Genomic DNA, 26,269 nt, shown 5'->3' on the forward strand with positions numbered 1-26,269 from the left:
ATTCCTGGATGATTTGTGGGTAAGGATTTCTGCATAATGTAGCTTTTGCAGCCAATTATAGGCCTTTGTAGTTATGTGCTTTATGAGCTTTAGTACAATGAGCTAGTACCGTATAATGTTAGCCCTCCCTTTCTAAGATTTTCCATGCTGTAAATCTTTAGGGAACATGAAAGATCACGCAAACCTAGCCTGGCTTCATTACTAACACATACAGCTCTTACATCTTCCTCAGCGCTTTACAGAATCCGAAGTCATGTGACTAGCTGTCCTTTGGTGGATACTAAAATCATTAAGGAACATAACTGTGCAAAAAGTAGGTTGCCAATTTACCAAAACCAACGCACTAAGATTTTTACCTCGTGGTATTATTTGGTTCGGCATTTCAGGGAATCGCATAATATTCTGTGTTTGACGGGTTATTGCAGTGGAGGAAACATGGATGAAAGATGTGATACAGATAGAATTATTATTATTATTTTTTTTTTTTTTTTTATTATTATACTGGCAAGTAAAGTGTTCAAGGTACCTAAAATTAACATTACATTTGTATCGGCTCAAAACCGTTGACATCTGTTTAACATCTTTTAATTACTACATAATTATGTTGTGAAATTAGGGAAGTGTTTTTTTTATTACTAACATTCTTATAAATAACGGGTGCCTGAACCGGCAACCATAGAAACTGTTGGTGGTGGTGCCGCTAGTAAAAAAAAATATTGGTAATTTACATTACTAATATTTTACTGTGCACTTACCCGGCATCCATTCTCACTTGAAACCTCCCCTACTGTACCTAAAACTTAACACCTACAGTGTTCTCACCAGAATTTTTTCCCAACCAGGTGGTATGAAAAACTAGCCGGGTGGGGCGAGATGAGAGAATGGAGGACTGGCACTTCTCTGCTTAAAGCAGAGGAGGAGGTGAGCAGATAACTGGGTGGTCACCAAAAATAGCCGGGTGGAGCACCCGGCTAAAAGAGCCTGGGGAGATCAGGGACGGATCAAGACCAAGTTGCGCCTGGGGCAAGGTCAGGTTTTGGCACCTAAAGGTCAGGTTTTGGCGCCTAAACTGCCATTCATTTTGCCGCCTTTTTAAGAACTCAACAAACTGCGCCTGGGGCAAGATACCCACTTGCCCCCCCCCCTAGATCCATCCCTGGGGGAGAACACTGACCTAATCCCCCCACACATGGCAGAGAGGGCTTCAGTTAACTTGCCTACCTTCTCTCCCAACATCTGGCTGTGAAGGTGAGCAGTGTGCAATTCTTGGTTACGGTTTCTCTTGAACACTCTCTGCCGCAGCCCATGTCCACTAACCGGCCAGTTGAGTTTCACGAAAGGTGAAATTTCACTTTCAATCAGTGGTGTAGCAATAGGGGATGCAGAGTTTGTGGCCGCACTGCGGCTTCTGGGCCAGAAGGGCTCCATAGTTCCCTCCCTCATCCACAGTATTAACTAGTTATTGGTCCTGTGCTGGTAATGATCACTTCTATAGATGCTTTAACCACCCTGGTGTTCTATTAAGATCGCCAGGGCGGCTGCGGGAGGGTTTTTTTTAAATTAAAAAAAAAACTATTTCATGCAGCCAACTGAAAGTTGGCTGCATGAAAGCCCACTAGATGGCGCTCCGGAGGCGTTCTTCTGATCGCAATGAGCGGCCTTCCGTGTTTTGTTTACTTCGTCGCCATGGCGACGAGCGGAGTGACGTCATGGACGTCAGCCGACGTCCTGACGTCAGCCGCCTCCGATCCAGCCCTTAGCGCTGGCTGGAACTATTTGTTCCGGCTGCGCAGGGCTCAGGCGGCTGGGGGGACCCTCTTTCGCCGCTGCACGCGGCGGATCGCCGCAGAGCGGCGGTGATCAGGCAGCACACGCGGCTGGCAAAGTGCCGGCTGCGTGTGCTGCACTTTATTTGAACAAAATCGGCCCAGCAGGGCCTGAGCGGCACCCTCTGGCGGTACTGAACGAGCTGAGCTCGTCCATACCGCTAAGGTGGTTAAATGGTAATCAATAAACTGTTCCCTATCCTCTGCTTACACCTCTAATACTGTGGCGGTGCTTGGCAGGTGTTTGAGCACCATAACTATTGCTATATAGAGAGTGCTTGGGAGTTCCCCATGTAAAACTTGCACCGGGGCCCAAAGCTCTTTAGCTTTGCCACTGCTTTCAGTCACACCTAGTTGCCTGTTAATATGATAAATGTAGTGTTTATCGCTCTGGCTTCCTCCCTTAAAGGGGAGTGGCTGGGGGGGGGGGGTGTCAGATGGGACAGAGGCATGTTCTCTGCCTCATGACATGCTTCCTTGTCCCCCCACCGCCACCCTCTGCCCCCCCCCCCACTATAGCACCCCAGGATTGGCATCATTATTTGTCGCCATCTCAGAGGTAAGCACAGGGGAGAGGGATCCCCTGTTCAAAATGCCCACCAGGGGCATTCCTACAGTGTTTCCAGAACTGCCATTGGGCAGCTCTCTCTCCCCGACCACGCCCCCTGCCACTCCCCCACCTCTCTGCGTACTGGTGAGAGAATGAATCTCTCTTTCCAGCGCCGTGACCCAGAGGCCACGAAAAGGAATGTGGGTCATTGCGCCCCACAGGAGCAGTGGGGAGCTGCATTTTTTGAGGCTACTTGATCCGCTCAGCCCCCTCAGATCAAGTAGCCTACTTTTTTTTTTTTTTAAGAGCCCACCTCGGGCTCCCTTTAAGGTGCCCATGAACGATCCAATATTCCGATCGACCGCCCGATCATCATCATAACTGTTTACAAATTCCCGAAGTACCGTTTTTCTGCTCTGAAAGCTGTCATTGCATTTTATTGCATAGATGCTGTATTTATATATTAAAATATATCTAGTCATCACTTCTCAACTCCCTGCTTCTACAGCAGAGAGAGCTCCTTTTCAGCACAGCTAGGAATGTATACTAATTGTAGCAGACAAAGGAATGTAAACAGAAGATAATGTTAGCGCCTCTTCGGATGCGATAGCAAGCTTTCCATTGAAGAAGAAAGAGCTGTTTAACTGTTTGCGAAATCGCGGCTAAATCCGCATGCGGAAACGCAGCCGCATGCGATTTCTTCTGCGGTGGAATCCAGGCGATTCCGCACCGCAACAGTGGAAACGAGCCCTTAGAGAAAAGAAGTGCTGAGTTTCATACCACTTTAATTTGAAAAGAGCATGTTAATAGATACACATAAAATAATACAATACAATACAATACAATAACATTTCTATAGCGCTTTTCTCCCATAGGACTCAAAGCGCTTAGGCTCTCTCAGATTCAGTAATTAGTAGGATGAAGTATTCACACAACAAAAGTTATATTTCTGCAAATGCCAAACTGAACAGGTGGGTTTTCAGTCTGGATTTAAACATGTCCAGGGATGGAGCTGTCCTGATCTGTTGAGGTAAGGAGTTCCAAAACGTAGGGGCAGCATGACAGAAGGCTCTGGGACCAAAAGTTTCCAAGTGGACTCTGGGTATGACTAGATTATTAGAACCTGTTGATCTGAGAATGCGGGGATTGCTACGCAGCTGCAACATATCTTTCATATATCCAGGGCCTAAATTATTCAGGGATTTAAATGTCAGTAGGCCGATCTTGAATAGGACCCTCCATTCTATAGGTAGCCAGTGAAGGGAGTGCAGGACTGGCGTTATGTGGCAGTGACGGGGTTGGTTGGTTAGCAGTCTGGCAGCAGTATTCTGTATCAGCTGTAGTCGGTACAAGACCTTTTTTGGAAGGCCAGTGTAGAGAGCATTGCAGTAGTCCAGTCGGGATGTGATGAAGGCGTGGACTAAGGTTGGCAGATCTTCTGGGGGTATGAGGTGCTTGATTTTTGCAATGTTCTTCAGGTGAAAATAGGATGATTTCACCACAGCAGAGATTTGAGTTCTGAAGTTTAAATCCCAATCAATTAGAACTCCCAGGCTTCGCACATGATCAGAGCTGCGCAGATCCGTGCCTCCTATTCCCAGTGGTGAAGACTGCAAGTTAAGTTGTTTTGTTATCATGCTCTGCCCTCCTATCAGAAGGACTTCAGTTTTGTCTGCATTTAGTTTCAGCCAGTTGTCATTCATCCATTGCTGTAGTTCACGTAAGCAGGCGTTTATAGTTAGAGTTGGGTCTGTCAAACCAGGCTTGAAGGAAAGATATAGTTGAGTGTCGTCTGCATAGCAGTGGTATGTCAGGCCATGTTTTTGGATTAGTTTTCCCAGCGGTAACATGTAAATCGTGAAAAGCAGGGGAGAGAGGATTGAGCCCTGGGGCACCCCATACCTAAGTGATACAGGGGTGGACAGGAAGGGCCCCATAGACACTTTGTGGGTTCTGCCACTCAAGAAGGATTGGAACCACTGAAGAACTATGCCATCAATGCCGCAGTATTCCTGTAGCCTGTTTATCAAGATGTCATGGTCAACTGTATCAAAGGCTGCAGAAAGGTCTAGCAGTATGAGGATGGAGCACTCTCCTCTGTCTCTTGCCATGAGCAGGTGGTTGCATATTTGGATGAGGGCCGTTTCAGTGCTGTGGTGTTTCCTGAAGCCAGACTGGAATGGGTCATAACTGTTGTTTTGTAGGATTTTGGCTTCTAGCTGGAAGTAAACAGCTTTTTCAATTAGCTTGCCCAGAAAGGGAAGGTTAGAGACAGGTCTGTAGCTGGTCATTGCATCTGGGTCCAGGGAGGGTTTTTTGAGGAGAGGCCTGATGATTGCTTCCTTCAGTAAAGCAGGAAATATCCCTGATTTTAAGGAACAGTTAACAATTTTTAGGAATACCGGTACGAACAGGTCGGGGCAGTTCAACATGAACTGTGTTGGGCCAGGATCTAGGTCACAGGTAGTTAGGCGGACGTGAAGGAGGATGCTTGATGTGACTTCTTCATCAATTTCTTTGAAGTTTGACCAAGGTGTCACATTGTCTCTGCTAATGGTCTTCGGCGCTATATTAGGCTCAGATGCTGTAAGTTGGATGGCGGACCTTATAGCGGAGACTTTGTCTGTGAAGAAATGGGCAAATTGGTCACAGAGGTCCTTTGAAGACTCGATGTTAAGTTTTTGACATGCCGGGTTGCAGGGTTTTTCCACTGTGCGGAACAGTTGGGCTGGTTTGTTAACTGCATTTGCAATCTCTTGTGATAGAAAGGATGATTTTTTTCCCGTGATTACCTTTTGGTAGCTCTTCAAGTGGAGGATTAAGGCATGTTTGTCTTCTGGGGACTGAGATTTGCGCCACAGTCTCTCAAGTTTTCGGCCTTGTCTTTTCAGCTCTTTTATAGCGTTATCAAACCACTGTGCATGATGGTGTGGAGTAAGATATTTGGTGCGCAGAGGAGCAATGGTCTCAAAGGTGGAGGACACACATTTGTTGTATTTAAACACCAGAGTATCAGGGTCCAAGCTGGAGTCAGTCAATTCATCAAAGCTAAGGTTATCTCGGATATGTTGAGGTGTTAGCCCTTTTAAGCGGCGATATTTTATTTGATTCTTGACCTGGTGTTTGACAGCTGGTATTGAGAGGGAGAAGTGGATAGTGTGATGGTCTGACCAGGCAACAGGATTAATTTCCACATTGGCTATTGACAGCCCAGTATGGAATATAAGGTCCAGAGTGTGGCCTTTCCTGTGAGTAGCAGAGCTGATTGATTGGAGGAAGCCCAGTTCATGTAAGGCACGAGGTAGCTCTATTCCAAGTTTTGAAGAGGAGTCATCCACCCATGTATTGAAATCTCCAAGAACAATCCATCTGGGGTGTTCCAGTGTTAGGTTGCATAGGAGGTCTACAAGTTCCTTAAGGAAGTCTGAGTGTTTTTCTGGTGGGCGGTAGATCAGCAATATGTTAATGTTTTTCTCAGCTGAAAGTTGCACCCCCAAGCATTCAAACGAGTTGGTAGGACCTACAGTAAGTGGTCTGATTTTCAAAGCTGATCTAAAGCAAAGTGCAACCCCTCCTCCCCTGCGTTCTTTCCTGTTGCAGTATATCACGGAATAGTTTGTTGGCACGGCAGCCTCCAGGGTGGGGCCAACTGGTTCAGAAAGCCAGGTTTCAGTCAGGCAGGCCAGATCAGAAGACTCTATTAGATCATGTATGATTGCTGTTTTGTTGTTTATCGATCTGACATTACAGAGGACAGCCTTGATGGGGCTACCCTGGGAGCTAGGGTCTGAGATTGATGACTCCAAGACAGAACAGTCTCCAGATGTGTGGCTGTCATCTCTGCTGGATTGTGCTGGAGCTATTAGGGTTGTTGGCTGGGTGTACTCTGCAGATTTTGTCACAGAGTTATTTTGGTTCTGCGGTGAAGAATATCTTTTCCCACGTCCTCTCGAGCCTCTCTTTGTCTTTCTGAAGATTCCAACAGACTTCAGTAGAATTATTGTGGATTTGTCAATTGGATAGATATTTCTTGGTTGGTATACAGCTAGAAGTCTCTCTGCTGAATATTGATGTTTACACATTAGGATGGACAAGAGACAGCTCAGGGCTCCTGCTGAGATAGGTCCTATTTAGAGTCAAGGTGTGAAGTTTGTCAGCTGTGGCTGGTATCCTGCAGAGATCAAAGGGCCTGTATAGACTGAATTGTCCTTACACAGAGATGTATGGATGGACAGCATGAATTTGAAAACACAGTTCTTTGTTCAGGAATTTGAAGATATAATGTATAATATATGTAGAAAAATATAGTCTATTGAGCATAGATGCTGTAGATAATCGATGAAAGTTACTCACAGGATGGGAGAGGGCAGGCACAAAGAGGCAGAAAGTCTTTAAGGTCTCAGGTCAATTCCAAGGAAGGTGTGCAGTGTTCAGCTGTGTGTGATACCAAGGAAGATCCAATCCAGCTTACATCTTTGCCATCCCAAGTAATCCAGGTGTTCTGAAAGGTTATAGGTGTTGCTGGAGAAGTGCTACATTAGAATCCACTGAAATTTCGGTCCAGTCTTTTCATTAAGAGGTTTAAAGTAGCAGAAATGAGATGTAATGTCTGGAGCAGACTTAGAGAGCAGCAGCACCAGTCTGAGCGCGCTCAGTTACTCAGTGACTGAATGTGACTGAACCTGGGCTTGAAGTCAAGTCCGCTGTTGGAAGAGCACACAGTGATGACTCAGTCATCCTTTAGCAGACCCAACAGAGTTGAGATTTCATGCTGTATTTTCTGATGATGTTCCTGCGGGCGGGCGTCTTATGATCGCGGGGCACGCAGCATGGCGCTCGCTAACACTTCCAAGTTGTTCTGCTGGAATTCCTGTTATGTGATACCAATTGGCTTAAGTCCTCCGTGCCGGCGTGCCCGTTGCCAGGCTAAGGAGGGCTGGAAGGGGTGCTGAGAGACGCCAGAGATTGTTGGGCTGTGTAGGTGGCTAAGCTCTCCCTGGCAGGGAATTTACACGGGGCTGTGTGTTAATAATCTCTTCCATTACATTGTATCCTCTGCATACAGATCTGTTTTTAGGATTATGGCTATTAAATACTTAAAGCAGATCTCTGAGCAGCTGACAAACTCCACACTAGGAAATGCTTCTTTCGTTCCATATAGTCGGGTGATTAGGCTACAAAACCCTGCAATAAATATTTTTGAAGTGTTATTGTACTTATACAGAAGTGTGATTAAATGCAGTGTTTCCCCAAAAAATAAGATACTGTCTAATATTATTTTTTGCTCTAAAAGATGTGCTGGGGCTTAATTTTGGGGATGTCTTATATTTCTAAGAACACCCAAGTTCCTGTGCTGTGTCCTCCTGACTTCCCCACTGTGCCGCCTCATCTTCTGATGGATCCACCTCTTGTGTGCCCCTGTGTCCGCCTTGTACCTTTAGTGCCCTCCTGGTGTTCCCCCTCTGCCCCTGTGGCCTCCTCTATCCTCTGTATTTTTGTCCTCCTCCTATTCTGTGTCCGATGTCCCCCTATGTCTGTGTCTTCTGCTGTCCCCCATATTCTCCTGGTCCCCCCCCCCACCCCCGCCCGTGTCCTCTGATGTCCCCCTACAGCCTCTTCTCTCCCCCAGCTCCATGCCGCGGTGTCCCCAAGCTGCAGCCTATGAGAACGAAGTACAGCAACTTGTGTTTCTGCTGGAGCTGATGGTCTTTTAGGCCAGACCAGTGTCACCATTATTGGGCCAATCACTGCACTCGCTGAGTAACAGCGAGTGCCATTATTGGCCCAGCAACGGAGCCATGGTCTCGCCCGCTAGACTATTGGCTCTAGTAATAACACAAGTTGCCATACTTTTCCCCCCTCACTGCCTCAAGGGCTTAAACTTTCGGGGCATGTCTTAATTTCAGGGAAGCACTGAAGCTTCAGGGCCCTTTCACACTTGCAGTGAATTCATGGGTTGCGTTACCCTATTTTACCGCAAGGGGCCACAAAAGCAATGAAAGTCTATGGAGACTTTCACACTTGGGGCTTGATTCATTAAACCGTGATAACTCCTATCACGGGCGTTTTCGTGCGCATTTTCGCTATCGTTCATTTTTATGCACAATCGGGAATTTTCGCGCATATGCAATACAGAGCCGCGTTGGCGCACGGCTACTGTGCTGCATAGAGGAAACAAGCCCCTACTCCCCTAAGAATCCACTGGTTAGATCTTCCGGCAGTCAATTGAAAACTCTCAGTAACTTTCTCCACACCCAACGTTCAAAAACATCAATTTTTCTATGCAGGGCCTTATTTATAGTTCAATCCTCCCCCTTTGCTGCTCCTAAAATCTATCCCTAGTGTGAACCCTTCCTCTAACTCTACCTATCCATTCTTGACGTAAATTTGGGCTCTGGCTATATGCGGCACTCATATTACCGTATACACTGAACACTGCTGTAGGGCAGCACCTAAGTTACCGGGCGTTGCGTAGCATCCAAATTACCTGCCTTGCCTACATCTACTATATCAAAAGTTCTTTCACTCGGCTGGAGTTTTCTTACCCTCCCCTTGTACCGTGGACCGCCGTGGATGTTGAGGAATGATTTAATTTGACTTCCAGCTGCGCACAAATCTCCTGCGCTGTTTTAACAGCACCAGAGTTCTAAAGGCAGCAAAAGAATTGATTGTTCTTGGTTCTATCATCCTCTGACTGTACCTATGCGGAGGCTGAAGCGTAGTCACATGACGGGGCGTGGTCATATTCTCAAAACCCACTAACTGGGACCCTCTGGGGCTTGCAGCTGTCCAATATTGGGGGGGGGGGGGGGGGGATTTCAGTGACTAATTATTATTATTTAGTATGTATATAGTGCCGACATCTTACACAGCACTGTACAGGGTGTTTAGTCTTGTCACTAGCTGTCCCTCGGAGGAGCTCACAATCTAATCCCTACCATAGTCGTATGTCTATCTAGCCCAGTCTAGGGCCAATTTTAGGGGGAAGCCAATGAACCTTTCTGTATGTTTTGTGGATTTGGGAGGATACCGGAGTGCCCGGAGGAAACCCACACAGACACAGGGGGCCATATGCAATTCACTTTTCCTCCTTAGTTTTCTCCAAGTTGACATTTTTAAACTTGTCAATAAATTGCCTTTTAAGCCACCAGAAAGCAAGAAAATGATCAAAATAATTTTGATAGTGCTTTTTCAACTTCTTTTGGGTACATTTTTAGTTGAAAAGTGCTAGAAAGTTATTTTAAATTGAAAATAAAAAATGATCTCCTAGGAGAAAACTCAGGTGAAAAAGTGAATTGCATCTGGCCCAGGGAGTACAAGCTCCTTGCAGATGTTGACCTGACTGTGATTCGAACTGGGGACCCGGCGCAGCAAGGTGAGAGCGCTAACCACTACGCCACCGTGCTGCCCTGATGCAGCTTTATTGGTTTAAAATATTTGTACATAGGCTCAAGATCGGTGGAGAGCAGTGTTTATAAATGCTACTATGATCTGGGTACCTGTTTTGCCAGTCCATCTCTTTACAGCAGCTTGTGGGGATTGTGCTGCCTTTATTGCTTATAGGAGATACTCGCTGATACTGGGATATGCAAGACTAGACTGCAGATCCTGGAGCAGACTGAACCAAGTGTAAAGAACAGCAGAGAGGTCAGCTTTATTTAAACAGGACACACCCCTCTCCCTCCACTCTGCTGATCTCCGTTTGATAGCTAAACAGGGAGGTACACATATTTATTTATTTATTTATTTTACAGTTCTCTCTGCATACTACGGTACAGACTACAAACAATATATTATATAGGATTATGTGTAAAGTTAAATGAAGGTATTGTCTTTGCTTGGCTATACCTGTTGCATTTCCCTGTAGAAGTCAATAAGGAAATTCAAAATTGCCACTCTTCTTGTTTTGGGATAGCAACAGGAGCTGCTGTGAATTTAAGGATGACTGAAGTGATAGGGATATGGAGGCTGCCATATTTATTTCCTTTTAAATAATCCCAGTTGCTTGGCAGCCCTGCTGGTCCTCTGCCTCTAATACTTTCAGCCATAGCCCCTGAACAAGCATGCAGCAGGTCAGGTGTTTCTGACATTATTGTCAGATCTGACAAGATTAGCTGCATGCTTGTTTCTGGTGTGATTCAGACACTACTGCAGCCAAATAGACCAGCCAGCAGGGTCCCCCTACTACTATCTTTAGGTAGAGTTACTCTTTAAAGTTGTTATTGCTGTGTGTGCCCCTATTTGGAACATGTCCTTTAACCTTCTGTATTTTGTTATCCTATCACATAACATAAGCAGGAGGCGAGGAATATCTTCACAATGGGTTGCCAACAGTAACGAGATGCCCTAGCAATGTCACTTGGGTCTTTCCATCTGCTGCTTCTTCTCTGTTACAATCTGTTCTCTTCTTCTCTGTTACTATTGCTTTATTTGTGGATCTTTAGTGACCCTGTGTAGCTCTGACCAGAGTTGCTTTATCTGCTGCTGCTGGAAGCCTAGATGGGGAAGGAAGGAAGAGGACCTTTACCCTAGTATGCAGAGCGTGATTTATTTCACAAATGACACGAGGGATATTACTCATCTGTAATTATATGGCCTGCTGGCTGGCTGCTGGGATTATGTAGTAATTGCACTCTGCGTTGGACATCTTTTGGGTGAAAGATCCACGCTACCCCTAACTACTGAGATTTGCGTCATTCAGCTTTCATAGAAAACTTCTGGCTGTGCTTTTTTCACCTATTACCCAGGTTCTGTGACAAAATAATCTAAAAGAAAACATGTAAGACAAAAAGTGCCCCTGGGGGGTTACACACCACGAGAGGGGGAAGCCTCCGGACTGGAGAATCCTAAGGGCCGCTTCACACTTGAGCGGATGCCGAACGGAAACAGTAAGCAGATCTGGAAGGCGGTGAACCGAACCATTTGGAGGAGACAGACGCTGGAACCGAAGCGCTTGGAGGAGACAGACGCTGGAACCGAAGCGCTTGGAGGAGACAGACGCTGGAACCGAAGCGCTTGGAGGAGACAGACGCTGGAACCGAAGCGCTTGGAGGAGACAGACGCTGGAACCGAAGCGCTTGGAGGAGACAGACCCTGGAACCGAAGCGCTTGGAGGAGACAGACGCTGGAACCGAAGCGCTTGGAGGAGACAGACGCTGGAACCGAAGCGCTTGGAGGAGACAGACGCTGGAACCGAAGCGCTTGGAGGAGACAGACGCTGGAACCGAAGCGCTTGGAGGAGACAGACGCTGGAACCGAAGCGCTTGGAGGAGACAGACGCTGGAACCGGAGCCGGAGGTATGTATATAGATCCTGTCTCTCCCTTTGCCAGCAGGTTCGGTTACTTTGGGGGGGGGAGGTGGGGAGTTGTAGGGGGGCCAGCCCTGCCCCCAGGTGCACTTTTTTCTTACAGGTACACTTTAAAGGGAAACCGAAGTAAGAGGAATATGGAAGCTGCCATCCTCATCCCCTTATAAACAATGCCAGTTGCTTGGCTTTCTCGCTGAGCTTTTATTATTATTATTATTTATTAATGCTGACCTTGTTTGCAGTGTTTTTACATGTAGTATATATAGTCTTGTCCCTAACTGTCCCTCAGAGGAGCTCGCAATCTAATTCCTACCACAATCATATGTACAGCATAGTCTAGGGCCAATTTTAAAGGGGAAGCCAATTTGAGATGTGTGTGGAAACTGGAGTGCCTGGAGGAAATCCTTGTGGACATGGGGAGCTTTAGGCTTTAGTTCTGTTTTGAGTCACTTACCGCAACAAGCGGAGACGCCTCCCCTATGTGTGAGCGCAAAGCTGCACCAGAGAGGAGAGGCATCGGGCTGTGCATTGCAGCACTGGCACTACACTTACCTCTCTGCTTCCTCCAAGAGAGCATCTCCCCCCTGCTGCCCCGCAGCATCCCGGCTCTGGAGAGGGGAGCCGCCTCTTGCTGCCCTCTCATTGTTGCCGCCCTGAAGCATGTGTTTCAAGTTGCTTCATGGAAGAACTGCCCCAGTATTAATTTCTATAAATATTGCGAGAAACCTATATATACTCTGATATAATAGACCAGGGGGGGGGGGGGGGGACTCTTGGCTGGAGCCAGTTACCTATTCAATAAGGAACCCTTGGTCAAGACTCTCCAACGCTCCAGGGTGGCCTACTGAGCTCACCCTCTGGCTGCAGAAGTCAAGCACTTAAAGTCCAACAGGAGGAAAGGGCTATGCAAATGGTAGCATCATTTATTATTATTAATATTCTCCAGATATCTCTTTTGAATCTAATTTTTTTTTAAATGGTTTGTCCGTTCCATTTCCAGCCGGGCATGTCTATATGTATGGCTGTGCAGTTTGTTTGCTATTATGGAATCCATGCTCTTTATAAGATACAGATTCCGTAGAATTTCCCATTTTTCTTCCTGGGTAATTAAAACGGAATTGAACATAATCTAAAAATAAAGAGTTTCACTTACCCCAGCAGCCGTCCTGTCCTGCGCCTGTCCTCCATGATCTTCCGTTCTCCCCCCGCCAGCTACTTTTGGTTTCGCCGTAGGGCCACTGCGCCTGCATGGCTCTGGCCACGCGTATCCTTCTGCACATTCCAGTCCGCAATAGCGCTATTGCAGATGGGAACGCATAAAAAGGATACACTTGGCAGCCCCTCAACTTACAAGACGAGTAACAAAGCTAGCTGGCGGCGGGAAACGGAGCATCATTGAGGACCGGTGTGCCGTCTGAAAAAGCTATCCGTCCAAAATAGCTACGTTCAGCACTGTGCATGCGCACATCCATTTACGCATCATAGGAGGGGGGGGGGGGTTGTCCGAAATAGCGTAGCAGATAGAAAATGGGGAGCGCTAATAATAACAATATTAATAATAATAAGAAGAACGAGCTGAACTAGAAGAACAATACATTGGCTATTTCATATCCAACATAATAATTCTTACATAAATAAGATCTGTAACCTATCACTCAAGGGCAAACAACATTATGCAGCATATACACAGGGTTTGTTTTTTGCCATGGTAGCTAATTCAGACAGGGTAGCTTTTCCAGACACACTATGCTGTCTGATTTAGCTACAGGTAGCTAAATCAGACCACGTAGCTAAATCAGACACCACAAACCGAGCACCATTTTTAGCACCCAGGGCATTTCAATAGCACATTAAAAATGCATATTATTAATTCAATTAACAATCAAAAATCCAATCTACCTCTTCTTTTTACATTTAAATGTTTGTTAGATGCTTTTATTGATTTGCATCCATCGCCTGCCCTGCACAGAAAGAGCAGCCAGATAAAGACTGCTGTAATTAGCAGTAGCAATGAGCAAACAAACGCTTTCATCAGCGGAGGGGGGGGCAGTACTTCAAACAGTTCCTACAGCCATTAGAAACCAGGCATAACTGCAGATAAAGAAAGCTTCTTGGGTCCCTTAAATCCAGTGACTGGCAAAAAGGCTTTTTTTTCCTCTCACAGCACTGGCATAGGATGAGAGGTAGCAGCAGCTGCTTCTGCTCTAGAGGACCTGGCTGGGGCTCCCTTCAGCTACTGATCACTGGCGATATAAGTCTTTATTTTACCAAATAACACCTGCATTAGTTGTATCCCACCCGCTGTGTGTACACTGCCACTCCCTTGCTGTTAATGCACAAGAGGGTCAGTCAGTCATAATGGCTTTATCTGAAATAAAGAAACGTAGGGTAATGCATTATTCAGTGGTTAGCAAGTTGCTCTAAAGACTGTAATGATATCCCCGTTCTGTGACAGGGCTACGTCTATCCGTTATGTAATGCACAGCAATGGCAAGTGGCCTTTCTGTTAACTTCCATCTCCCAGCCAAGGCTCAGAACCTGTGAAATGCACCGAGGTGTCTTCCTTACACTGACCACTAGAAACCACAGCATGTATAAATAATAGATACTAGGCCTGTCCCACAGGAGGGCAGTGAGCAGGGACGTGTGCGCTGGAGACAGGCTTGCATTATTTATCTGGGAAGCAGCAGCAAAGCAGGTCAGAGAATACTGAGTGTGAGCAGGCACAGAGACGGCTGTTCTGTCTGGGGGCAGGGCCGGCCTTAGGTTTCACAGCGCCCTGAGCGAAACCTGATTTTGGTGCCCCCCCCCCCCCCCCATTCATCCTCTGCATGTGTGCGCGCACACACACATGTAGGCAGATCCCCCCTTTACTATATATAGGCAGATTCCCCCCTTTAGTGTATGTATAGGCTAGGCTTGCAGATCCTCTTTTAGTGTATATAGACAGATCCAAGACTATGACTATGGTAGGATTAGCTTGTGAGTTTCTCTGAGGACAGTCAGTGACATGACCATGTACTCTGTAAAGTGCTGCAGAAGATGTCAGTGCTATATAAATACATAATAATATGGTAGGACATTAGACTATGACTACGGTGGGGATTAGATTGGGACCTCCTCTGAGGACAGTCAGTGACATGACCATGTACTCTGTAATGTGCTGCAGGAGAGGTCAGTGCTATAGAAATACATAATAATAATAATAATAATAATAATAATAATAATAATAATATGGTAGGACATTAGACTATGACTATGGTAGGATTAGATTGTGAGCTCCTCTGAACCACTGAAGATGGAACTGCCAGAGCCCGCAGCCAAATAGATATGCGGCCAGACCGGCAGAAGCGCCCCCTGGAAGCCGGCGCCCTGAGCGACCGCTCTGGTCGCACAGGTCAAAGGCCGGCCATGTCTGGGGGGAATGTCGTTGCATAGTCACTTGTCATCCGGCTCTCACACAGGCATAGCTGGGAGTGTTTCTTCTGATCTGACCATAGGATCTTCTTTACTACCTGTAAACTCAGATTCTCAAAGGAATCATATACCGCCACCGAAGGCAATGTAAATGCCACAGTCTACGCGTGCGCACACCACAACTGCCGCCTACAATGTGAAGGCCACTGCTGTCCAAAGCTTGCATGCGCACACACCAAAGCTTGTGTGTACACACACCATAACCGCCGCCCTTACAAAGCAAATGCAACTGCCGATAGCCTGCGCGTGCACACACCAGAGCCTGTGTGTACACACACCATAACCGCCGTCCCTACAATCCTAATGTAACTGCCAGAAGCCTGCGCATGCACACACCAAAGCCTGTGTGTACACACACCATAACAGCCGCCTCTACAATCCTAATGCAACTGCCAGAAGCCTGCACGTGCACACACCAAAGCCTGTGTGTACGCACACCGCAACAGCCGCCTCTACAATCCTAATGTAACTGCCAGAAGCCTGCGCGTGCACACACCAAAGCCTGTGTGTACACACACCATAACAGCCGCCTCTACAATCCTAATGCAACTGCCGAAAGCCTGCGTGTGCACACACCATAACCGCCACCTCTACAATCCTAATGTAACTGCCAGAAGCCTGCGCGTGCACACACCAGAGCCTGTGTGTACACACACCATAACCGCCGCCTCTACAATCCTAATGTAACTGCCAGAAGCCTGCGTGTGCACACACCAGAGCCTGTGTGTACACACACCATAACCACCGCCTCTACAATCCTAATGTAACTGCCAGAAGCCTGCGCGTGCACACACCAGAGCCTGTGTGTACACACACCATAACCGCCGCCTCTACAATCCTAATGTAACTGCCAGAGGCCTGCGCGTGCACACACCAGAGCCTGTGTGTAAGCACACCATAACCACCGCCTCTACAGCCGCCCCTACAATCCTAATGCAACTGCCAGAAGCCTGCGCGTGCACACACCAAAGCCTGTGTGTACACACACCATAACAGCCGCCTCTACAATCCTAATGTAACTGCCAGAAGCCTGCGCGTGCACACACCAGAGCCTGTGTGTACACACACCATAACCGCCGCCTCTACAATCCTAATGTAACTGCCAGAAGCCTGCGCGTGCACACACCAGAGCCTGTGTGTACACACACCATAACCGCCGCCTCTACAATCCTAATGTAACTGCCAGAGGCCTGCGCGTGCACACACCAGAGCCTGTGTGTAAGCACACCATAACCACCGCCTCTACAGCCGCCCCTACAATCCTAATGCAACTGCCAGAAGCCTGCGCGTGCACACACCAAAGCCTGTGTGTACACACACCATAACAGCCGCCTCTACAATCCTAATGTAACTGCCAGAAGCCTGCGCGTGCACACACCAAAGCCTGTGTGTATGCACATCATAACAGCCGCCCCTACAATCCTAATGCAACTGCCAGAAGCCTGCGCGTGCACACACCAGAGCCTGTGTGTACACACACCATAACCGCCGCCTCTACAATCCTAATGTAACTGCCAGAAGCCTGCGCGTGCACACACCAGAGCCTGTGTGTACACACACCATAACCGCCGCCTCTACAATCCTAATGTAACTGCCAGAAGCCTGCGCGTGCACACACCAGAGCCTGTGTGTACACACACCATAACCGCCGCCTCTACAATCCTAATGTAACTGCCAGAGGCCTGCGCGTGCACACACCAGAGCCTGTGTGTAAGCACACCATAACCACCGCCTCTACAGCCGCCCCTACAATCCTAATGCAACTGCCAGAAGCCTGCGCGTGCACACAGCCATGCCTGTGTGTACACACACCATAACCGCCGCCTCTACAATCCTAATGTAACTGCCAGAAGCCTGCGCGTGCACACACCAGAGCCTGTGTGTACACACACCATAACAGCCGCCTCTACAATCCTAATGTAACTGCCAGAAGCCTGCGCGTGCACACACCAAAGCCTGTGTGTATGCACATCATAACAGCCGCCCCTACAATCCTAATGCAACTGCCAGAAGCCTGCGCGTACACACACCCATGCCTGTGGCCCTAGACTACAGTACTTACACTACATAATATAGACATATGGCAATGGTAGGGATTAGATTGTGAGCTCCTTTGAGGGTTGAGGGACAGTTAGTGACAAGACAATATAAATATAATATATATATATATATATATATATATATATATATATATATACTGTACATCGCTGCGGAATATGTTGGCGCTATATAAATACTAAATAATAATAATAATAATAACCGCTGCCTCTATAATGCAAATGCAACTGATTATAAGTTGTGTAGGTTTTGTATTAAAATAAATGGATGTAGGTGTAATTTTACTATTTGGCCACAAGATGTCATTTGCTTCCCGCGCGTGCTTTTAGTACGCAAACAGGAACTAATGCATGTAAGTGTAACTTACAGTGTTTACAAATGACCGAAGGCATCTCAGTGATGCCACGATCATTGACACGGGGACCTAGAACAATCAATTAATTGATCTCGGGACTAACGTGCAGCGGCAAGAACAAGCACGGGAACACATGCACAAGCGAGCGGGAGGGTGCAGGTCTCAGTCTGGGCCAAGAGAGGCAAAGGCGCTTGGCCCACACTGAGACCTGCATTGCCATATACGCCTACCCCATTGCCTGATGAAGCAGGGTCATACCTGCAAAACACGTTGCAAAGAACCTTGGAGTGTATCAACGCGTTTTCTATGTTTTAAACGTTAATACGTTTTTGTGTCTACTTTGAGGAGGTAAGTCCACCACTGCCTCCCCATGTTTTAAAAGTTGTATCTATTTTTGCTCTTGGCGCCTCTGTTCACCTTGTACTGTGCTTACAAATCAGCTGCTCTGCCGAGGCAGCCAGCTGACACAGCTAAGAGATCAAATTACAGTTGTAATTAGTCACAGATGAGGGGGAATTAGACAGGCTAAACTCTCTAAATACACACAGGGTGCATTACTGTTTTCCTTCTGTCCTGTGCAAGAGTTCAGGTCCACTTTGAAGGGAGTGATTTTGTAGAGAATAAAGGAAATTCTAAGATCCCCATGCTGAGATGGACTAGTCCAAAACCTGTCAGATCTGTCAGGTTTTTACTGCTTACTATAAGTGACAGCAACATGGGGGGAAAAGTAATTTATTGTGCATTTTACTCAAAAAGACGTACATTTATATGAATGGGTTTTTAATGTTACAAATTTTTTTCCTCAGTCCATAAAATTGTATCCAATAATCCGAGCGATGTGACTACACAGCAATTGCTCTTAAAGAGGAACTCCAGTGAAAATAATTTAATAAAAAAAGTGTTTCATTTTTACAATAATTATTTGTAAATGATTTAGTCAGTGTTTGCCCATTGTAAAATCTTTCAGGTGATGTCACTGGAAGGAGATGCTGCTTGCTTTTTTTAGCGGTTGTTATTTCCCACAATGCAACACGGATCACAGACAGGAAGCTTCCAGACTTCCAGGACCATGGTCCTCAGTTTCTTGTGGGAGGGGTGTCACCACAATATCAGCCATACAGAGCCCCCTGATAATCCGTTTGTGAAAAGGAATAGATTTCTCATGTAAAAAGGGGTATCAGCTACTGATTGGGATGAAGTTCAATTCTTGGTCACGGGTTTTCTTTGAAACGTCACTTGAGCAGTCGTTTCGGGTGGCAATTATTGGTAGTGTGTATGTAGCTTTATTCTTTATGCAGGATGATAAAAGGCCTGGAGCGCTGCAATTATCTCGTACGGTAAGCCTATATATGCCTGCCTGTTCTATTACATTAATAAAACAATCTAAAGCTCATTTGAAATGCTTCTATCCCCTTCCTAGCAAGACGGCCAGTATTGATGGGCTGGATCTATAAATCTGCATTTTATTAACCTTCAAGTCTTTATTGATTGAGCCACTGAAATGAATTAACTGATTACTGCCTCACTTGTTTTCATTCAGCTCTGGCGAATGGCCTTCCATAAAATGTGTGGCTTTATAGATTAGGGAAGTTATTACTTTTAAGGACAGTCAAGATTACCCCCCCCCCCCCCCCCCCATCCTGAATTTGAGTGTGTTGGTCACAAGCATAAGCACTGCGGCAGCATTTACCTTCCAGAGAACACTGCCTGATTCAGTCAAAATCGTACAGCTATTAGCCTGCTTCTCTCAGAATGTGCAAATAAGGTTGTTCAGGGTGATGTTGGTGCTATGGCGATGTTGGTGCTATGGCGATGTTGGTGCTATGGCGATGTTGGTGCTATGGCGATGTTGGTGCTAGGGCGATGTTGGTGCTAGGGCGATGTTGGTGCTATGGCGATGTTGGTGCTATGGCGATGTTGGTGCTATGGCGATGTTGGTGCTATGGCGATGTTGGTGCTAGGGCGATGTTGGTGCTAGGGTGATGTTGGTGCTAGGGTGATGTTGGTCTCAAGGTGATGAGCTACTGTTGCGCAGAGGGCTGAGGATGAGAGCTAGGTGCTGTGTTGAAGGAGCGGGTTAAAAGTTGGGACAGAGGCCAGGGGTCGGTGCAGGGCGTAGGCTGGGAGTCAGTGTGGCCTGGGGTCAGGAGTCTAGTTGGGGCTGAAGCTGGGTGTCTGGTAGGTGCTGGGTTGAGGCCAGGGGTCAGGTTGGCCCTGGGTGGAGGCCAGGGATCTGATCGGTGCTGGGCTGAGGCCCAGGGTCAGGTCATTTCTGGGCTCAGCTGAGGCCGGTGGTTAGGTTTGTGCTGGGCAGAGGCTGGGCATAGGGTTGATGCTGGACTGGTGCCCAGGGTCGGGTAGTTGCTGTGCTTGACGCCTAATGGTTGTGTTGTTGCTGAGCTGAGGCCAGGGGTCCGATTGGTGCTGGGCAGAGGCTGGGGATCGTGTTGATGCTGGGCTGAGGCCCAGGGTCTGGTCAATGCGATGCTGGACTGTGGCCCAGGGTCTGGTCAGTGCGATGTTGGGCTGAGGCTCAGGTTCTGGTCAATTTGATGCTAGGCTGAGGCCCAGGATCTGGTCAATTGAATGCTGGGCTGAGGCCCAGGGTCTGTTCAATTAGATGCTGGGTTGAGGCCCAGGGTCTGTTCAATTGGATGCTGGGCTGAAGCCCAGGGTCTGTTCAGTTGGATGCTGGGCTGAGGCCCAGGGTCTGGTCAATGGGATGCTGGGCTGAGGCCCAGGGTCTGGTCAGTGCGATGCTGAGCTGAGGCCCAGGGTCTGGTCAGTGCGATGCTGGGCTGAGGCCCAGGGTCTGGTCAGTGCGATGCTGGGCTGAGGCCCAGGGTCTGGTCAATGCGATGCTGGACTAAGGCCCAGGGTCTGGTCAATGCGATGCTGAGCTGAGGCCCAGGGTCTGGTCAGTGCGATGCTGAGCTGAGGCCCAGGGTCTGGTCAGTGCGATGCTGGGCTGAGGCCCAGGGTCTAGTCAATGCGATACTGGGCTGAGGCCCAGGGTCTGGTCAGTGCGATGCTGGGCTGAGGCCCAGGGTCTGGTCAGTGCGATACTGGGCTGAGGCCCAGGGTCTGGTCAGTGCGATACTGGGCTGAGGCCCAGGGTCTGGTCAGTGCGATGCTGGGCTGAGGCCCAGGGTCTGGTCAATGCAATGCTGGACTGAGGCCCAGGGTCTGGTCAGTACGATGCTGGGCTGAGGCCCAGGGTCTGGTCAGTGCGATGCTGGGCTGAGGCCCAGGGTCTGGTCAGTGCGATGCTGGGCTGAGGCCCAGGCCAGTGCTGGGCTGAGGCCAGGGGTTTGTGCTGGTATGGGGCTAGGGGTTGATTCTATGTTAGACTGGGGTCACATCGTGTGCTGGGCTGAGGCTGGGAGACGGGTCACAGACTGGATGGGGATCAGAATTTATTTAAAACAAATGTTTTACTAGAATATAAAACCTATTGTTTCTAAAATTGCTTTGTGTGTGGCCACCACTGGGTACAGATTTAGGCTAGGTAAATTAGGTTTTGATGATAATTGCATTGTGTTTCAATTCCATTTGTTGGTGGCTCCCAGCTAACTGAGCCAAGATCTCCTGACTCCAGAACTGAGTGAGCCAGCTGATATGTATGTATTCCACTATATATTCGCTATAGGGGTCAGTAACACACAGGACCTAGGCTGAAGAGCAGCTTTATATACATATATGGGAATTGATGTGTGCCACTATATGACTCAGTTGATAAATATTTAGGCATGAGACTGATTATAGAGATCCCTACAAGTATGTCCTTGCAATCTACAGTATATGCAGAAGTCATTTCCATAAGCCTCGTGGATGGTGTTAGCAGCTAATGGGAACTGAGCTAATGAACATTCCATTGACTGCAACTGAAATAATGTAAATATGCCTCAGCATAATGTTTGAATGCTTTAGGGCAAATTTACATTCAGCATAGCAATTAACTTTAAAATGTAGACATTAAAAAAAAAAAAAGCCCCCAGAAAGTACAGAATTTAACCACTTGAGGACCAGAGCTTTATACCCCCCTAGTGACCAGGCCATTTTTAACAATTCAGCACTTCACAACTTTAGCGGTTTATTGCTCGGTCATACAAATTCTCACAAATAGAGTTTATTTTGATGGTATTTGATTGCTGCTGCTATTTTTACTTTTTACTTTATCAATGAATAAAGCCCGAAATTTAGTAAAAAAAATAAAATAAAAAGAGAAGTTAATTGGCTTCCCCCTAAATTGGCCCTAGGCTAAAGGTGGCCACACACACGATACAATAAAATGATCCGATTTTACGGCAATTCAATAAATATGATCGGATCTCCCGAAACAAGTGAAAGGTTTTTTTTTTTTTCATTCGACTGAAAAATCCAATCAGATTTCCTGTTTTTTTTTTTTTTTTTTTTTTTTTTTTTTTTTTTCGATTTTTATTGATTTGGAATACTGGAAATTTTTATTTTTTTCTAAAGATTGTATGGTGTGTGTTAGTTTGTCAATTTATTAGTATACATACCCTAGCAATTTTCTCAGTTTCCAATCATTTTTATCCTAATTGGGGAAAAATGTAACATGCGTGTCATTGGTCATATTTTTGAAATTTTACAATCGGTCAGAAAAATTTATTGCAATTCTTGAATTGAACAGATATTTAAAAAATTGTATGGTGTGTGTGGCCACCTTAATGCTGGGCATAGACTGTTCGTTTCTGCGGCTCGATTAGCCACCGGATCGACTCCCGCCGCATCCGCGCTCGTCCCCGCGCATGCCTGGATCGATTCCCGCTTGTCCCCGCGGGCGCTTCCTTATCTTCTGCTCGATTTACGCTATTGTCCGCTCGCGGGTATCGAGCGGGGAATCGATCCGCGCAGTGATCGGACCTGTCGGAAATTATCAATCGAGCCATCAGCGGCTCGTATGATAAACAAAAACGAACCGTCTATGCCCAGCATAAGATACATACACTACACGATACATACATAGACATATGGCTATGGCAGGGATTAGATTTTGAGCTCCTCTGAGGGACAGTTAGTGACAAGACAATATACTCTGTACAGTGCTGCGGAAGATGTCAGCGCTGTATAAATACTTAAAGAGACACTGAAGCGAAAAAAAATGATGATATTATGATTTGTATGTGTAGTACAGCTAAGAAATTAAACATTAAGATCAGATATATCAGTCTAATTGTTTCCAGTACAGGAAGAGTTAAGAAACTGTAGTTGTTATCTCTATGCAAAAAAGCCATTAATCTCTATGACTTTCAAAGTCATGGAGAGGGCTGTTATCTGACTTTTATTATCTCAACTGTAAGTGAACTAATTACTTTTTCTCTAGCAGAGGAGAGGTCATTAGTTCACAGATTGCTCTGAAAGAATCATTTTGAATGCTGAGTGTTGTGTAATCTGCACATATTAGAGAATGATGCAATGTTAGAAAAAACACTGTATACCTGAAAATAAAAATGAGGATATTTTCTTTGCGGCTAATCTTCTAGTAATTATTTATGGTACACAACCAATTCACTATATCATATATTTTTTTTCGCTTCAGCCTGCCAGCACCATTCATTGGCTGGCACGCTGATGGCTGGGACCCACTGTGCACACTGAGTTCCCGTAAAATCTTGTTCCTCGTGAGATGATGAATATATGCGTCGCAGAGGAGCAAGAGAGCCGCGGACCCATCGCCCTCTAGCATTAGGCGGTCCGCAGGAAGTTAAAATCGGAATGAAAAAACTTTGATGATTAATGATAATAAAGTAATAGGGTAGGGGAAGGTTAGCTGTAATTGTTCGGTTTAGGCATCAGTAAGAGGTTAGTGAGGTTAAGGGTATTTTCATAAAGCAGATTGATTAGGATTCTGCTATTGATGAGGAGAAATCGCTGAAAAAAAATCAAGTCTATAGCATAACTGATAGGATCCAGAGCCTGAAGGCAGTCTGTCGACTGAAAGCTTACTTTTTCAGTCTTTTGAAGTCGCCCAATAAATTATTATTATTGATTTATAAAGTGCCAACATACTCCATGGTGCTGTACAATGTAAGAAACAAACACGGGGTACACAAAATCACAGACAGTGGTATACAAAATACAGATTTGGTACAAAATATAGGATTGGTAATGACTGTGACAAAAATAACATAATAGAATGTATAACAAATACCAAGACACAAAAGGGTGAGTTAGGTAATCTACTTAGGAGCACAACTTTGGCTTAGGTCAAAGGGAGAATGGCCTAAGATAGAGCGGATGCTTGTCAGGAAAAGTGAGTTTTGAGGAAGCCTTTAAAGATTTCAAAGGTTGGAGAATGGCGGATGTATTGTGGAATGGCATTCCAGAGGAGGGGTGAAGCACGTGCGAAATCTTTTATACGTGAATGCGAGGAGGTGATGCTAGAGGAGGACAAAAGAAGGTTGTGTGCAGATCTGAGATCATGGTTGGGTTGATATGTTGAAACGAAATGATAGTGTAGTAGTGGTTGGATAGTGTAATGGATAAGGGCTCTGCCTCTGACATGGGAGACCAGGGTTCGAATCTCGGCTCTGCCTGTTCAGTAAGCCAGCACCTATTCAGTAGGAGACCTTAAGCAAGTCTCCCTAACACTGCTACTGCCTATAGAGCGCGTCCTAGTGGCTGCAGCTCTGGCGCTTTGAGTCCGCAAGGAGAAAAGCGCGATATAAATGTTATTTGTCTTGTCTTTTTTGATATCACCCTGACTGAAAGCTTCCTGGCATAATTGAAATATTCAATAAACAATATCTATGCTGCCAATACCCGGAACCCAAACCAACCATAGCAAAAGAAGTTCTTTGAATTACCCCCAGTTAATGCCCCATACAGCATAAAGGCAGCATCATGTGTTATATCTGATTCTGTTGCTCACAGTGGAGAGAAAAGCCCGGCAGTAGATGCCGCCAGGGAGGCGGATATCAGCTAGATCTGTGCTTGAAGGATGTGTACACTGCAGGAACACTGTGGATCATGTAAAGCAACAAGAAGGAAACCGAGGGCACTACACCTTTATTCCTCAGCTGGATGCAGACAATGTGGCATGGCAGTGGGGGTGATAGCCTGACAGCCGTTTCACATTAACCTGCTTCCTCAGAGGCTGAACACACACAGCCTCTGTGAAAGTCATCTACTGAGAAACGGCTGTCAGGCTCCATTTCCCCCACTGCCATGTCACAATGTCTGCATCCAGCTGAGGAATAAATGTGCTTTTATTGGAAGGTGTCGTTCCTTGGTTTCCTTCTTACTGCTTTGACTAGTTCTGTTGCTGATTGCACTGCACAATGGGAGACTTTTCCAATAAGACTTCTCTTTTCAGTTCACAGAGGAGAAGCTGGGCCAAGCTGAGAAAACTGAGCTAGATGCTCACTTTGAGAACCTGTTGACGAGAGCCGACAGTACAAAGAACTGGACTGAGAAGATCTTGCGCCAGACTGAGGTCCTTCTACAGCCCAATCCTAGTAAGTATAGGTGTTGGAACCACCTTGCACCCACCTAACAACCTATATGACCATTGTTCTATTTTATTGGGAATTGCTATGCCATTACTTGGGAATCCTAATCAATTGTACCACTGTGGCAGCCCAAATGATATGGGTCCTGATCCGACAAGCCTGAAGTAACAATAGTCTCCTGGGCTAGAGAACATCGAGTCTGCATACCTATCCCAGATTAATTAAAATTGTCTGCAATTATCTGTCCAAAGTTTTCATGTGTTTACTGAATCATGCCGCATGTAGGCGATAGAAGGGTGGGGTGGAGGCGCCCCAAATATATGGGTATTATAACTTTAAAACATAGCATGTCAATGAGAGGTAATCGCTTACCTCTCCAGAAGATACAGACACCAGTTAAACTGGAAAAATATTTTAAAAATTGACAACACGTTTTGTGGGTCATGGCCCGCTTCCTCAGGTCAATATAAAAAATGTCTTAGCAGTGTAGACGCCTTTATTACCCTAAACTATTATCTCTCCTTTGCATGTTATGTTTTAACACACATATATTTTGGGTGCCTCCACCCCACCCTTCTATCAGTCAGACCTCCTTCGGAGGTAATGGCATTACAGTTTTCTGGATAGTCTGTCGTACTACAGGAGAGTGACCGTCCTGTATCCGGCAGGACCTGGAGCACTACCGAGCGGGGGTGGTGAATTCCCTGCAGGCCCATACGGTGGTTGCAGGAGCTGCAACCCACCTTTGTGAGTATATGCGTGTATATTCATATATACTTTCAACCCCCATTACCCAACGATACTGTACTATTGGGCTCTTGGTCACTCTCTACTAAGTAAAAAAATTCAACTCCATTAGTCCCCATCCTTATCATCCTTGCCAGGCTGCATATTCTCAGTGACCTGGTGTTTGCCGTTACGTAATAACATATTTTAAAACATCCAGCTCTAATATTCGTTTTATGCACATGCAAGCGAACGCGCACACTCTCGTGCACCTGCAGAGACCTCTGTAGCCATGATTGGGGTCAGGTGATGACGCGAAGCGGCCGGCGTGATGATACCATGCGTAAGGAACCAGGAAGACCCGGCGGAGGCACAGGGAGAGGAGCCAGGAGGACGCCAAGGGACCTCGCCGCTTACGGTGGGCTGGAGCAAGCCCCAGGTAAGTGTAATCTTTTAATTTAAGTCACTGCTCTTGGTCCCTTTAAAGGGACTC

At 46.5% G+C, this 26,269-nt stretch overlaps 1 protein-coding gene across 5 annotated transcripts in view; it reads left to right on the top strand.

Moving 5' to 3' along the window:
• Positions 1–26,269, top strand: part of SH3GLB2 (SH3 domain containing GRB2 like, endophilin B2) — a 136,416-nt gene that overhangs the window by 66,326 nt on the left and 43,821 nt on the right. For all 5 annotated transcript variants that reach the window (XM_068248501.1, XM_068248500.1, XM_068248502.1 and 2 more), the window contains one exon: positions 24,915–25,056. In XM_068248501.1, the coding sequence (XP_068104602.1) occupies positions 24,915–25,056 (142 nt within the window). The remainder of the gene's footprint in view (positions 1–24,914; positions 25,057–26,269) is intronic.

This window comes from Hyperolius riggenbachi, chromosome 8 (genome assembly GCF_040937935.1).
Source record: "Hyperolius riggenbachi isolate aHypRig1 chromosome 8, aHypRig1.pri, whole genome shotgun sequence".
Classification (NCBI taxonomy): domain Eukaryota; kingdom Metazoa; phylum Chordata; class Amphibia; order Anura; family Hyperoliidae; genus Hyperolius; species Hyperolius riggenbachi.